The sequence below is a fragment of the Arvicanthis niloticus genome, chromosome 2 (genome assembly GCF_011762505.2).
Source record: "Arvicanthis niloticus isolate mArvNil1 chromosome 2, mArvNil1.pat.X, whole genome shotgun sequence".
In the NCBI taxonomy this organism is placed as follows: domain Eukaryota; kingdom Metazoa; phylum Chordata; class Mammalia; order Rodentia; family Muridae; genus Arvicanthis; species Arvicanthis niloticus.
This window is the reverse complement of record NC_047659.1, coordinates 38,353,810-38,366,788: the sequence shown is the minus strand read 5'-3', so window position 1 is coordinate 38,366,788 and position 12,979 is coordinate 38,353,810. Positions and strand designations below refer to the sequence as shown.

General features: G+C 32.8%; 1 protein-coding gene across 10 annotated transcripts in view; it reads right to left on the bottom strand.

Moving 5' to 3' along the window:
• Slc4a10 (solute carrier family 4 member 10) overlaps positions 1–12,979 on the bottom strand; it is a 261,097-nt gene that overhangs the window by 83,170 nt on the left and 164,948 nt on the right. For all 10 annotated transcript variants that reach the window (XM_034496614.2, XM_034496622.2, XM_034496618.2 and 7 more), the window contains exons 5-6: positions 11,356–11,516; positions 5,523–5,711 (exon numbers count right to left, since the gene is read on the bottom strand). In XM_034496614.2, the coding sequence (XP_034352505.1) occupies positions 5,523–5,711; positions 11,356–11,516 (350 nt within the window). The remainder of the gene's footprint in view (positions 1–5,522; positions 5,712–11,355; positions 11,517–12,979) is intronic.

Sequence of the window (12,979 nt, the reverse complement as noted above, 5' to 3'; positions counted from 1 at the left end):
CTTTCCTATATGTAAACTGTGTGACTGAGTGATATAAAATAGCAATTTTACATTCTTTATCTATCCTAAATCAAATGATTAGATAATTCATTTCCTACATTTATCATTATTTGCTACTGGTTAATCCGGTATAAATCACATGTAGTAGAAGGAAACTGGGATGAAGACATGGAGGTACAGTACTATTATCCTAGAGTCCAAGCTGGATTACACTACCTCAGAACCTTCAACGCATTTAGAGTACCCAAAGGGTAGGAGATGAGGGAGGTACAGAGATGAGATGAGCCTGTTAGAGACAGACACAAGACAGAGCAAAATGAAGAAATATAGAGATGAATGACAAAGTTACATATATGTGCAACAATACATTTTTTATGGAAATAGAGAATATGAAGAAAGAGATAAATTTTTAGAAAATTATGATTAGGTGAGCTACACTTCAAAAACAGAAAGAGTATTCATGCCATTAATTGTTGAAAGTTGGTATGCCTGAAGATTCTTAGTTTCAAATAAGAAAGTAAAACCTTAAACATGTTATCTTAAAAATGTTAGTTTTTAAAATGTAGTCAGTTTTCCATAGCTTAATGACAATTCAGCCTCTAAACAGATACATCAACTGTATTAATAATTAACATAATTTTAATTTTTCTTTAACAGTAGAAATGTTTGCATTTTTCATATATAGGAATCTCTTAATGTGCTTTCTCTCAAGCAACACGAAGAAGTAATATTCTAGCTTTCTCCTTCAAAGTAGATCATTATAAGGAATAAATACTACATGCCATCTTATTTATAATAACAGTGTTTTAAAAAGAAAATGAGTTTCTAAACACATAAAGACATCATGCATCTGGGAATAAAAGTGCAGCATTATAAAGAAAGGTAAATTTAAGGCAGTAAAACAGTTCAAAACCCACAAAGAAACACCATTAACAATACATCTGTGTATTCTGCTGGAAGGGCTTCAACATACCCAGGTCAGAATACTCAACGCATTTCCCATCCTAAAGCTAAGTGTTCTCCACTTAAGACTCTGAACAGTAAATCAGAGGAAACAGGTGCTAAATAAAAAGGCAACTGGAAATTACTGACTAGGAGGGAGAAAAGGCATGGAAGCAGGAGAAGAGTTAGAAATTAGTAGTAATGGATGGGGTGTGTGTGGAGATGAAGTAGCCTATGCTACAGAAGCAATGAGTCCCAAGAATTATCAAAAACATGTACTCAGGAAATTAACATCGTTTTACAACAGAATTGCAATACAAATCTCTCCATGTGTAAGTGAATGTGTGACAGAAATAATAAATAGAAGCATTAATGTATTTTGGTTTCTTGATCATCTAACACAAGTCACATTTGTGTTTGAAATGTGTTTCTAGATTCAAGAAATGACTTGAATAGTCTTGATTTTTTTTTTCATTTCAGTATTCTTTTCAGGGTTTTAATGTCAACGTAAATACTATTTTCTATTATTTTTTACCATTGTTTGCCAAATGTAACTGTCACTTTCTATTGAAACATCAGAATCAGTCATTTAATTCTCACAGTTTTGATGCTTAATGAAAAGTGAAAGTTAAACACAGCATGGTGGCATTAAAAATGCACGGTGAATCCATAGCATCCTGCATCTTAACCCTGAGGATAATGTGCAGAATACCAAAAAAATTTACATTTTTATGTAACATATACATATATACATCAGAGTATTTGTAGGTGAGATTGAAAAAAAATATTATAAATCAGTAAGGAAAAGTAACAGACAGAAAACGTGGGCCAGGAAAAGAAAGGGGAAAATACACTTTTTTTTTTAATGTAACGTATAAAACGAAGAAAACCTGCATTTGAAATGCAGTATCTGGATGGTTAACCCTTGAGAGAACAACCAAGGTAACACTCCCAAAAGCATTCAATTAAGAAAACAGAAATTTCATTCTAAATGTTTCTTAGACTTCTTTATGTAAATATCACTTCATTTTTGAGGACATTTCAAATTTTTGATCCTAAAACAAAAACACGTTAGACAGGGGGTACATAACTTGTTTCTATATCTTTGCTTCTTTTAAAGAAAACTTGTTCTATTGTCAAGTTTTTTTTTTTTTTTTTTTTAGAAAACCCTCTATCAATTTTAACTTTATAGTGTTAAAAAAGTAAAATGTTTTGCTCAAGAGTGTTTTTTAAATAAAAAGAATATTACATTTATGCCTTTGGATGATAGGAGTCCATTGCATCCCTTTTTACTATTGCACCATAAAAATTAAGTCTCTAATCCATGTTTTGAAACAGAATGTCAATTCTATATTTATGCTTTGAGTTCCAATTTCTTTGTTTATCTCAAGTTTGTCAGTTTATAGAGTCCATAAGTAGATTGAGAACCTTAGTAGTAAAGGTCTTTCACACTTTTTTCACTTGTGGGTAGGAGACTTACTTCTAAATTGCTGAAATCTATACATATTTTCAGACTTCTCAGAACACATAATTATGTAAAGTGTGTGAGGAAGCAAAACAGAGTCATGAGGAGGTGTTAGAAGCCTAGGCTTAGAAACCACCGCTGACAGAATGCCGCACAACAATACTTAATTGGATATATGAATCCTATTATAAGTGCTTCCAAGTTTCTATTACCCTAGCACATGCCCTGGAAAGATTTGTATGTGTTCATATAAAGGTTGACTGTACAGGTGGCAACAGAATTACTCAGAAATTTTTGAAAAACTAAGCTGTTTCACAGATAAAACAAAAGTACTCTGGAAACACTGTCTCTACATGCATCTGCATATAGATTTAAGTGATTCACAGCTGTAAGTCTGTCTTCTCTCCTTAAATGTAATGGAAGTTTCAAACATCAGCTGTGAGTATAGGCTGCACACGACCACACAGGGTCAAGTCAGTAAATTCCACACCTCTTTCCTTTCCCTAAAATGTATCAAAAATGTCAAATACAAACATTATTTTCAGAGAAAACTGAAGTAAAAAATATAGAAATTGCATCATGTATGATGATTAACTGTTTTAAGAAACACATTTTGGTCTATATGTTATTGTCTGAGTTCCAAAAAGTAATGAAATTGAGACAGTTTATTTGACCAAAAATTTTCCAAAATTCTTGAGAAATTAAAACATGGGTTATTTTAATAAGATTTTTAAGAATCAAGCAAAATTAAATCTCCCATAAAAATGACTAAATATCTAGATTGGTTTTCTTAACCTTGGCCAACAAAAAAGCATTAGCACCATGAAAGCAAGAATAACTTCACAGAAGAGCTTTCCCTTCTCTTCTATTCTCTGGCTCTAGGCAGCTGCCAGAGGTACCATTTATCCGCCCAGGGGTTTTTCTCTTAAAATCTATTAAAACTGTTCTCAAGTTTCCCTTTAAAAAATGAACCACTACATTTATATCTTGAATTATAAAATCTTCAATTTCACATTCATATGTATATGTTTTAAATAAAATTATAATTTTGAATATGAATTAATTTAAATATATATTTAAATTTATATTTATTATAGAAATTTATATTAAATTTAAATATATATTTGTCTCAACATTAGCGCCACATCTTTAGAATAGTCGGTAGGATCTACTAAGTGGATATAAGCCATGGCATGCATGTGACCCTTTCAATGAACATTTTATATATATATATATATCCATAAACATGGTTCTGTGTAATATCGATGCTTTATTCAAGGACAGCTTCTATGTTTCATTTTTGTGCCTTTAAATTATTAAAAATTACAAACAAAACTCTCAGCTGCCTTTGTTGGCTTTATAGTATGTAATAAATAGATAATACATTCTCATACAGACATATAATCAATATAAAAACATGAAGCAACAGCAGAAAAGATTACAGAATATCAAAGGGTAACAGAGTAGGGACCCAAGTAATAAGTAAATGAAAAGGGAGAACTCTGTATACAAAGTCACAGGGATTTTTAATTCAAGATTCACTTCTTTCCTAGTACCTAAATAGAAAACAAACACTTCAAACACAACTTATTAATTAGAAATATATCATTCATTACTATTCAACATTAAATCCTGAGACTTAATGTACTTAATAACTTTAAGATACTCTAAAACAATTAAAATATTCATTGAAGTATTTCTTTTGCTTGTGTACATTTGACTCAGTAGTATGAAAACTCCCTCACAATACAAAGTCTAAAGAAAACTTACCTTCATATATTTGTAAAGTATGTCTGAAACTTTTGAAAAGGGAAGAAAAATCACAGAAATATTCTGTTCTGTCAATTCATGTTACTGTGCTCAATTTGTGAAGGTCAGGTTTTCTAATAAATCATTTGAAAATATTTTCATCTTTTATTTAATTTTTAAAATCAATATCTTATTCCTAGGTTGATCATGAACATTCTATGTACTTGAGGTTGACCTTAACTGTCTGCAACTTCTACCTAAATTCTGGAATTAAAAGTATGACCGTATCACAATGTCCCATTTCCTTGGTGCTGCAGATAAAACAAGGAACACTGAGAATACTAGGCAACATTTTACTGACTGGGCTATATTCCAGCCAGTAATTTTCGTCTTTTGGAATTGAAAAGTACTTACAGCAGATACAAGACTAAGAAATTCATATTATCTTTATGGTAACTTCATTTTCCTTTATGAAGCTATGACAAAATTTGAAGCAACTTTTTAATGTAAATGGTGAAAGACATTCAAGGAGAAAGCAAAAAAGCAGGGTTACTAGACAATAATATTGCTCAAGTGTGCTGTTGTGTGAAGATGATGATGAGGCTCCCTGTACACTGAAATGCTGCAGTGTAAAGAGCACTGTGCTCAGGAGCTGGAGAGATGGCTCAGTGGTTAAGAACACTGACTGCTCTTCCAGAGGTGCTGAGTTCAATTCCCAGCAACCACATGATAGCTCACTACCATCTGTAATGGGAGACAGCATCCGTGTAATCATATACATAAAATTAAAAAAGTAAATCTCTGCTCAGGGGCAGAAAGGAGGCTTCAGATGGGCAGGGCCACATTAGCCACTGCTGCATCATTTTATTGTTGGTAATGAAATCTGTTGACCATGACCAAGATGGGAAAAACTTTTTCTACAAAAAATAGATGATTTAATTAAAGGCCACCACAACATAAACTATCTCATTACTCTTCTCAACTGTGAGAAAGAAGAGGCTTAGACTTTTGGGTCAAGGTACAAGATATGTTCCATTTAGGATTGATGTTTGGATCCGTAAGTTGGAATTAGAAATGGATTATTGTACTCTTTTTATGAGCCTTTCTAAAAACAATTTTTGATAAGATGTCTACAATTTGATGATAAAATAAGACCAATACACACACACACACACATATATATGTATACACACACACATATATATGTATACACACACACACACACATATATATATACACACACACAATGAAATAATTCTATTAAGACAATATTAATTTCAATAAACAGTTTCAAATAAAAGGTTTAAGTATTTAGAAAGAATGTAATACTTCATGGTCCTAATAGTAAATACAAGGGAGCACTTACCATTTTTATCCATGGAATTTGGTTCTGATTGTTTCTTGCCAATATCAGCAAAAGATCGGACGATAGGAATCCTGTTAGTGAGTTTTTTCTGATTCTGGTGGTGATGCTGCTTCATCAGTGCCTCATGGACCCTGTGGCGTACATCTTCATTCAGCTGGCCTGAGCTGACCTGCTGGTCAAGGACCATATCTGAAGACAGGAAAAAGATAAGGAGCACAGCTTTTCTGTTTAAAATGGAGACTCTGAGTATTAATCATATTAAAACAGGAAGCAATTCCTTTGACAAATTCAATGGAAGATGTTTTAAATAAAAGTTTATCTTTTATAGGACTGCTACAAGGAAATGTGAATTTTTATTATAAATCACTTAATTTTAACAATAACTTATTTTTCTAAACATATTCAATGTATTAAGCAAAAACTTATGTTATTTATCAAATGGATTCATATGATCATAATAAAGTTGCATTATAGTCTGTATCCCTGTCTCTGTCTGTCTTTGTCTCTCTGTGTCTATCTCTGTCTCTGTCTCTCTCTCTCTCTCTCTCTCTCTCACATACACACACACACCATTTCCATTATATAGAGCATAGGTTTTTTTTTTTTTTTTTTTTTTAAATTTGTGGAATCTTCTTACACTCAAAGTTTATAACAGTATCAACTAGTTACAAAGTTCGGTTTACACTTTTCAGTAACAGAAAATGCAAATCACCCTAACTAAACTGAGTCCCTCTTTGCAACCCAGGTGAACTTCAAACTTACATTACAAATTTCTCAACCACCCAAGAACACAAATTATAGATGTGCACGAGCCACACACTTGACATTATACATTATATTTTAAGGTGTTTTTTAATGACTTTCTGGTGAAGAATAATTTTTTTTTGATGTTCTAAGTGGTGCTAGGAGCTATCCAGCTCTCTATCCCCCACCATTTACAGAGTAAACAAGCATTTCAGTTGTTACAAATTCATCTCTTTCTCCAACAGTACCCTTAGAACTTTTTTGATAACAAAGAACTATAACTTTTAAATGTAGAAGGAAAGATTTCAGAAAATTAAACTGAGTACACCGATATTTGTCATTCATAGTATCAAGCGTGCCAGTCAATTAAATAACAGGTAAGGGCCATTGAAGTTTCTTAATAATATAATATCACTGCACCGAGCATCAGTATTACTAGTCTGCTTTCAGAATGTCAAACATTAACTTTGTTTTGGGGGAGTACAAATTATATAAGGCAGATCCCAGTGAACTGTCTCCTGATGACATATTCAGTACACTGCAGGCATCAGCATTAGCAAACTTCCCCCTTATAAAACTCAGTGTTCTGTTTGCACGAAAAGGAAATGGACGATGGAGATGAGCTTGGATCACTTGGTAACATTCTAGCTGTGTGACCTTGCAAAGCTAAGTGCAGTATTATCACTTGAATGGTGGGAATAACAATGTAAGCATTGTATTTGCAGCTGGAATAATAATCTAAGACCCTTAAAGCACTGATGAGCAAGCTGAGGCCAATCAGCAAGTAGCTTCCCAGTAGATGGTTTTCTTTGCAATTTTCATTAAGTAGATTTCTCTGAAATCTGTGAAGTCTTCAATATTCTGCAGTTTATAGTTATAACAGTATCAACTAGATATTAAGTTGGGTTTGTCAATAACAGAAAGTGCAAATCAACTTAGTTAAACTGACTCATATGACTGGCTTGCAGAGGAGAAAACTCAAAATGAGGCTGCTCTTCATTCCATTTCTCTGTGATGCTCTATGCTTCCTCTTGAGAAGGTGCACTTTGGGCACAGTCTCGTTTCCTTTATATAATGTGGCTGCCAGGAGTAACAGGAAATATCTTTGTTCTTATCCAGTAGGTAATAAATTAGCTTTTGTCACTTTCTTTTATAAGAGGTTCATTTTTCACCTGGCATCGAAAAATTCTACTTGTGACTGACATGAACCAATCACTGTCAGCAGAGATGGGATTCCTACAGCTTTTTGGACAGAACAAAAATTGAATTAATTAGCCTCAATTTTCCTGCCATGAGCCAGATAATAAATGATTTCTGTCACAACTTACCCAACTCTGCCTTTGAACTACATTAAAGCTTCCTAAAGATTACTGAAATTTGAGTTTGATACAATTTTTATACTATAAAAGCTTTTTCTTTTTTCATTTTCAGTCATGTGAAGTGTCCCAAATCACAGCTTAAAAGGCCTACAAGACTAGGCAGCGGGCCATAGTTAAAACAAGGAATATAATTTGCTCTGTCACTTTCTGTTCACAATGAGAAAGAGTTAAAAATGAGTATTTGGGAGTTGGCAACGATGCATGCAGAGTACTTAGAAGTCATCCATTGCATTGAACGATGAAATGTAAATTCATATTTCAGTTCTTTGGAGATCAGTAATTATGACATCTTTGAATTAAAAAAATAAAGGAACTGAAGAACTGTCATCCTATTATGCTACTTTGAAAATTTGCTGTGACCACAAATGTATATAAAGTATGTATTTACATAAAATAGACATTATAAGAAAGTTATTAAAACACTAATATAAGAAAATTTCAAGGAAGATACAGAAATAGGATATTAAGACTCCCCTATTCAGTATGCTAAACAGAACCTAAACTGATCATATAAAAACCATATATTTAATATTATTACTAAAATTCTCCTGAGCCACAATCACAGAAGCACTACAAATTCCCCTAATGTCTACCTTTATACTTACATAGAGATAAGACATGTATTTCAGACAAATACATAGAGAAAGTAAATAGGGTTTAAAAAGTACTCATCTGCACAGTAGCCACAGAAACACAGTCCACACATCTAAGGCACGAGCACATTACAGACTGCATTAGTGAACAAGGAAGGCTAATCTTCTTGTTTAAGAATAAAGCATACTGGTGTGAAGCTTAAGCACCGAAGGTACGGACATGACTCAGTCATCACCCACATTGTTCTCTTCACCACAATCACACTTATCAGTATTAACTAGAAACGTAGAAAGGAATAATGAGCCATGGTGGCTTTAGGCCCAAAGTCGAGCCTTCACAACTCAGCAGGCAATGGTGCCTAACATAGTGAGCTTGCCAAAGCCCTATGCCAAGATCTTGTTAAGAAAAGAAGCAAGAAGGAAAAAGATAAATAGAGCACATTGTTCTGACTTCAAGCACTCTACAAAGCCTATCAGTGCTGTGTAAAAAGGCTTGAAGACGGAAGAGTCATTTTTTTCATCATACTTAGGTAATTGCTTTAGTATAATCAACTCATCATGATCACAAACTATCCTAAGAAGCCATACGTTTTGCAAAAACTATATAAATCTCTGCCTTCTTCAAATTTCCCATGCAAATGCTCTAAAAACTCATGGCCTTAACTTTCAAAGAGAAGATGCAGGAGTAAAAAAATATGAAGTGATAGGTTCTTCTTGGCTGCCAACACTAACTGCATACAAAGCAGAACACTTAATCTTGTACACTAAGGGTTACCATAATATTAACCTGGTTTTATGGCTTTGTTTTGTTTTTAACAGGGTATCAGCATGCATCTCTGGCTGGCCTGGAACTTACTGTGTAGGCCAGGTTGGCCTCAAACTCACAGAAACCTGACTGCCTACACTTAGATTAAAGGTGGATGCCATCACCCCTGGCATGAACCTGATTTCAAATAATGCATTCTCATACCAGTCTTAAGTTTGTATTCTGTGAAACAGGCTATTAAATTTATTCTTCAGTAAAAAAGTTAAAGTGACAAAAGTTGCTTCAATGAGTTGTGAACTATGATTGATTATTTGTCCATGATACTAACTTTAGCTTGATTTTAATTTCTTTCTAACTTTCATTGACAGAATCAGGGTAAAGTATTCACACTTCAAAGAGAATATTTCCATTTTTAATCTCTATAATGCTGAGTTTTAAAGAGATTAGCACAGACCATAAATTGTCTACAATGTATATGAATGTAAGTAGGAAACACTTTCAACATAATTAATCTCTGCATTAGAATAAATCATGGTAAGAAATTTTATACCTAGAGATTTGTGGATTTGAAAAGGTTAAGTAATATTCTGAGGGATAGAGATTAGATTTATTGAGTTCCCTAAAACATGGGGAAATAGATATGTTTTAAATTAACTTCATCCAAAAGAAAATCCTACTTTAATTATACCAGAAATTCTTGACAGACCTGCCAGATACAAATGGGATTTTCTGCTACTAAATCTAACAAAATCTCTTTAAGGAATTATGAGAGTCTGTTAAAAAAAATATCAAAAATCTGATGAAAAAAAAACAAAACAGAAAAATAATGACATAAAATATTTTACCACTCCAAAACAATATCTGGCTCCTTTACAAAGAAATGTCCAGAAAGCACTAATTCTACAGATTTTATACATTCCAGAAATGTCAGCTTTGGAATCCTTAAGAACAAACAAATATTTTTTTTTTTTTTTTTTTTTTTAGAAAACAGGCACTAGCTATTACATATGTACCTAGCTTTTGATTTCCTAAAATAGAGAAATAATTGATGATTGGAAAAATTACTAGTCTTTAAAACATCATAATCATGAGCAAAACCGACTTTATGATTACAGGTTAATTCAAAGAAATTATTTTCTTATCTGCAAATATCACCTTTAAGACATTAGTTCTATACATCTGTTTTTAATAGGAGAAAATAGCCTCCATCTTACAGTTAAATACTGCTATAACAATAAGATAAAATGGTAGATAAGAACAAACTGCAAAGTTTAGAAGACTTAAATATATAAAGCATATATAGTTATCAAATATAATAAATTACATGATCATAACATGAATAAACAGAAAAGAAAATAAGGTATTTTAATGAAATTTTAATGAAGGCTGAAGTAAGTATCTTTTATATTAAACTCAAGTTGCAATTAATAAATCTTTTATTTACAACTAAAAAGGAAATGAGGCAAAAGTAGTCAACACAATTATGTCCAGAACCTGTAATTTCTGTATACTATTAGCTCTAAACTACTGTTATATCCTGAATGATACTGTACAAGCTGGTCTACACTGAAAATAGAACATTCAAGTGGGACTACTTTGAGTCAAACAAAAGACACAGACTGACCAGAGAATCACAAAGAAGAATAAAAAGCTATTTGGGGTATTGGGCCTACTGAACTATGTTCATTGAAAGAATAGATTCAGAAAGCATAATTGTGAAAAACTAGATTGAACACAGCTTGCTGTCCCTTAGTCTACTGAGCTGAGCAAAAGAAAGGCACCAGAGATAGGAAAATAGGCAATTAAATCTATAAAAAGTTAACTTACTAGACATTTCCTGCTCAGAGTAACTTCCTAATGAAAACATTAGAAATCACATTCTTTAAGAAAGGGAAATGAAATGATTAAAGGTGTGTTTTGGGGTCAGTGTTGTATGCCTGCGAAACTTGGCATAGAGCAACTACAAAACTTACTCTAACTAATCAATTATCAAAGCTAATTCAGTCACTTAATTCAGATAAACAAATTCCTTAGGGGAAATCTTTAACTATGTAAAGATTAGTTTCTATGTGTGTGGTCTAAATATGCTCATGAAAATAGTAAATATTCTTGGAGATTTGACTATTCTCCTGTTACAGATCATTATTTAGGAGTGAGATGAGGTTTATTTCATATTCAATTTATTTTATTTAAAATAAAGCGATAGAAGAAAATTATTTTAATGTTCCTTACACAGACCATGAGAACTTGTTTTTCACTGTTCATACATATATGGAATTGTCAGGAAAAAGAATAATAAAAGTCAAATGAACTTGTCAGTATTAAATAGACCAAGTTAACAAATGGCTTACCTGCAATTTCTTCTAAAGTGTTGGCATGCATGTCCAGTAGCACAGTTCCATTCAGAATGCAGCTTCTTAACTCAAACAAGCTATGTAATGAAAGCGTGGCCACGTAGGGTTTACTCCATCTTTCTCCTCCGTCTTCCACATCTTCTTCAAATTTCAACCACCTATATAAATAGATACTCTTGTAAATATATTAAGTACTCCAATGTTGAAGAATTATTCCATATCATAAAAAAGTTATAAAAAGAAAAGTCTCCAAATTGATACTTGTTTCCATGGGTTTGGGGAAATAAGAAAAAGGTAATCCATTTTACTCAGTTACTTTCTCTTTAAATTCTATTAAATAAGCATTTTTAGTGTAATAGATTAGTAAAAACAAAGATTTAGTTTTCATTAATTTATCTAGCCTTGCAGAAATGTTTTTAATGAAAATTTGCCAGTGGTCACTATTGTAGTACTAATTAAAAAAAAAAATTTTCCTTTGTGGAAAAACATTTGTAGCTGGATAAAAAAAATGGTGAAAGAATATTTAATTTTTTCTTTGTAGTTGAAACTCTTAAATTTCAGATTTTAGATGACAATTTCTCCAATACATCTTTAGGATACTTATGCAATTTGGCACTTATTTTGTAGGGAAAATTCTTGTTATTTTTGCATGGAAGAAAGCTATTCATGACAGTCAGTGGTAAGACCTGGATACACAAAAATTGGTCTTGGACATGATTCCATGGGTAGTCTGGCCAAGAATGAAACAAGAACTCTGAATCCAAGTGGAAACCACTGCCTTCTTAGTGTAAAGAAACACTCAGCAATGTGTGCAACCTTTTGTAATTAAGACAAATAGGAAAGATAAGGAAAGTCAATGATTTTACTACTCTGGCATCAACCATTCAATGATTTAGGGGCTTGATCTCTAGTCTTAACAGAGGACCTGTTTAATTCCAGCACTTTGATGAACTATAACCTAAATAGCCTTTCCTACTCTATTTCTCAAAACTCTGTCCTTATCACTTTTGGCCATATTTCCTCTTTCCAAATGGAAATACACACACACAGAGAGAGAGAGAGAGAGAGAGAGAGAGAGAGAGAGAGAGAGCCCCCTATCTGGTATTGCTGTTTATGTAATAAAAGACTCAACTTCAATGGAAGTAAACCCATGTGAGAAACTAGACAAAGAATCAAATGTATTAGCAGATAGTAACCAAGAGTTTGTTAGAAAGTACAGAGTCAAAATGAGTGTCAAGAAAGTCATGGATCTGTTCTAATGTTCAAGAAGCAAAATACTCTTCAGGGTATCATTATACACAGTGGGGAAAGTTATGCTTATAGAGATCTCACAAGGAATCAAAGCTCACATTTCATCACCAAATCAATCATTGACAATATCTCTTCAAAGAATGCTTTGTCAACATGGTTTTTCTATTTCCTTGTTTAATTGTATTTTTTTTTAATTCTATGATGTTGACCCTTGGTTTGCTTTGATGCTTATTGTAGCTGGCAGAGAAGGCTGTGGGAGTTATAGCAGAAGAAAGGGTTCCAAAATGCAGCCCACGATAGCCTTCCTTCCCGCTACTTCCCAAGTGCTGAAACTTTAGGTGTAGACAAACCCACCCAGCTAAAGAGTTCT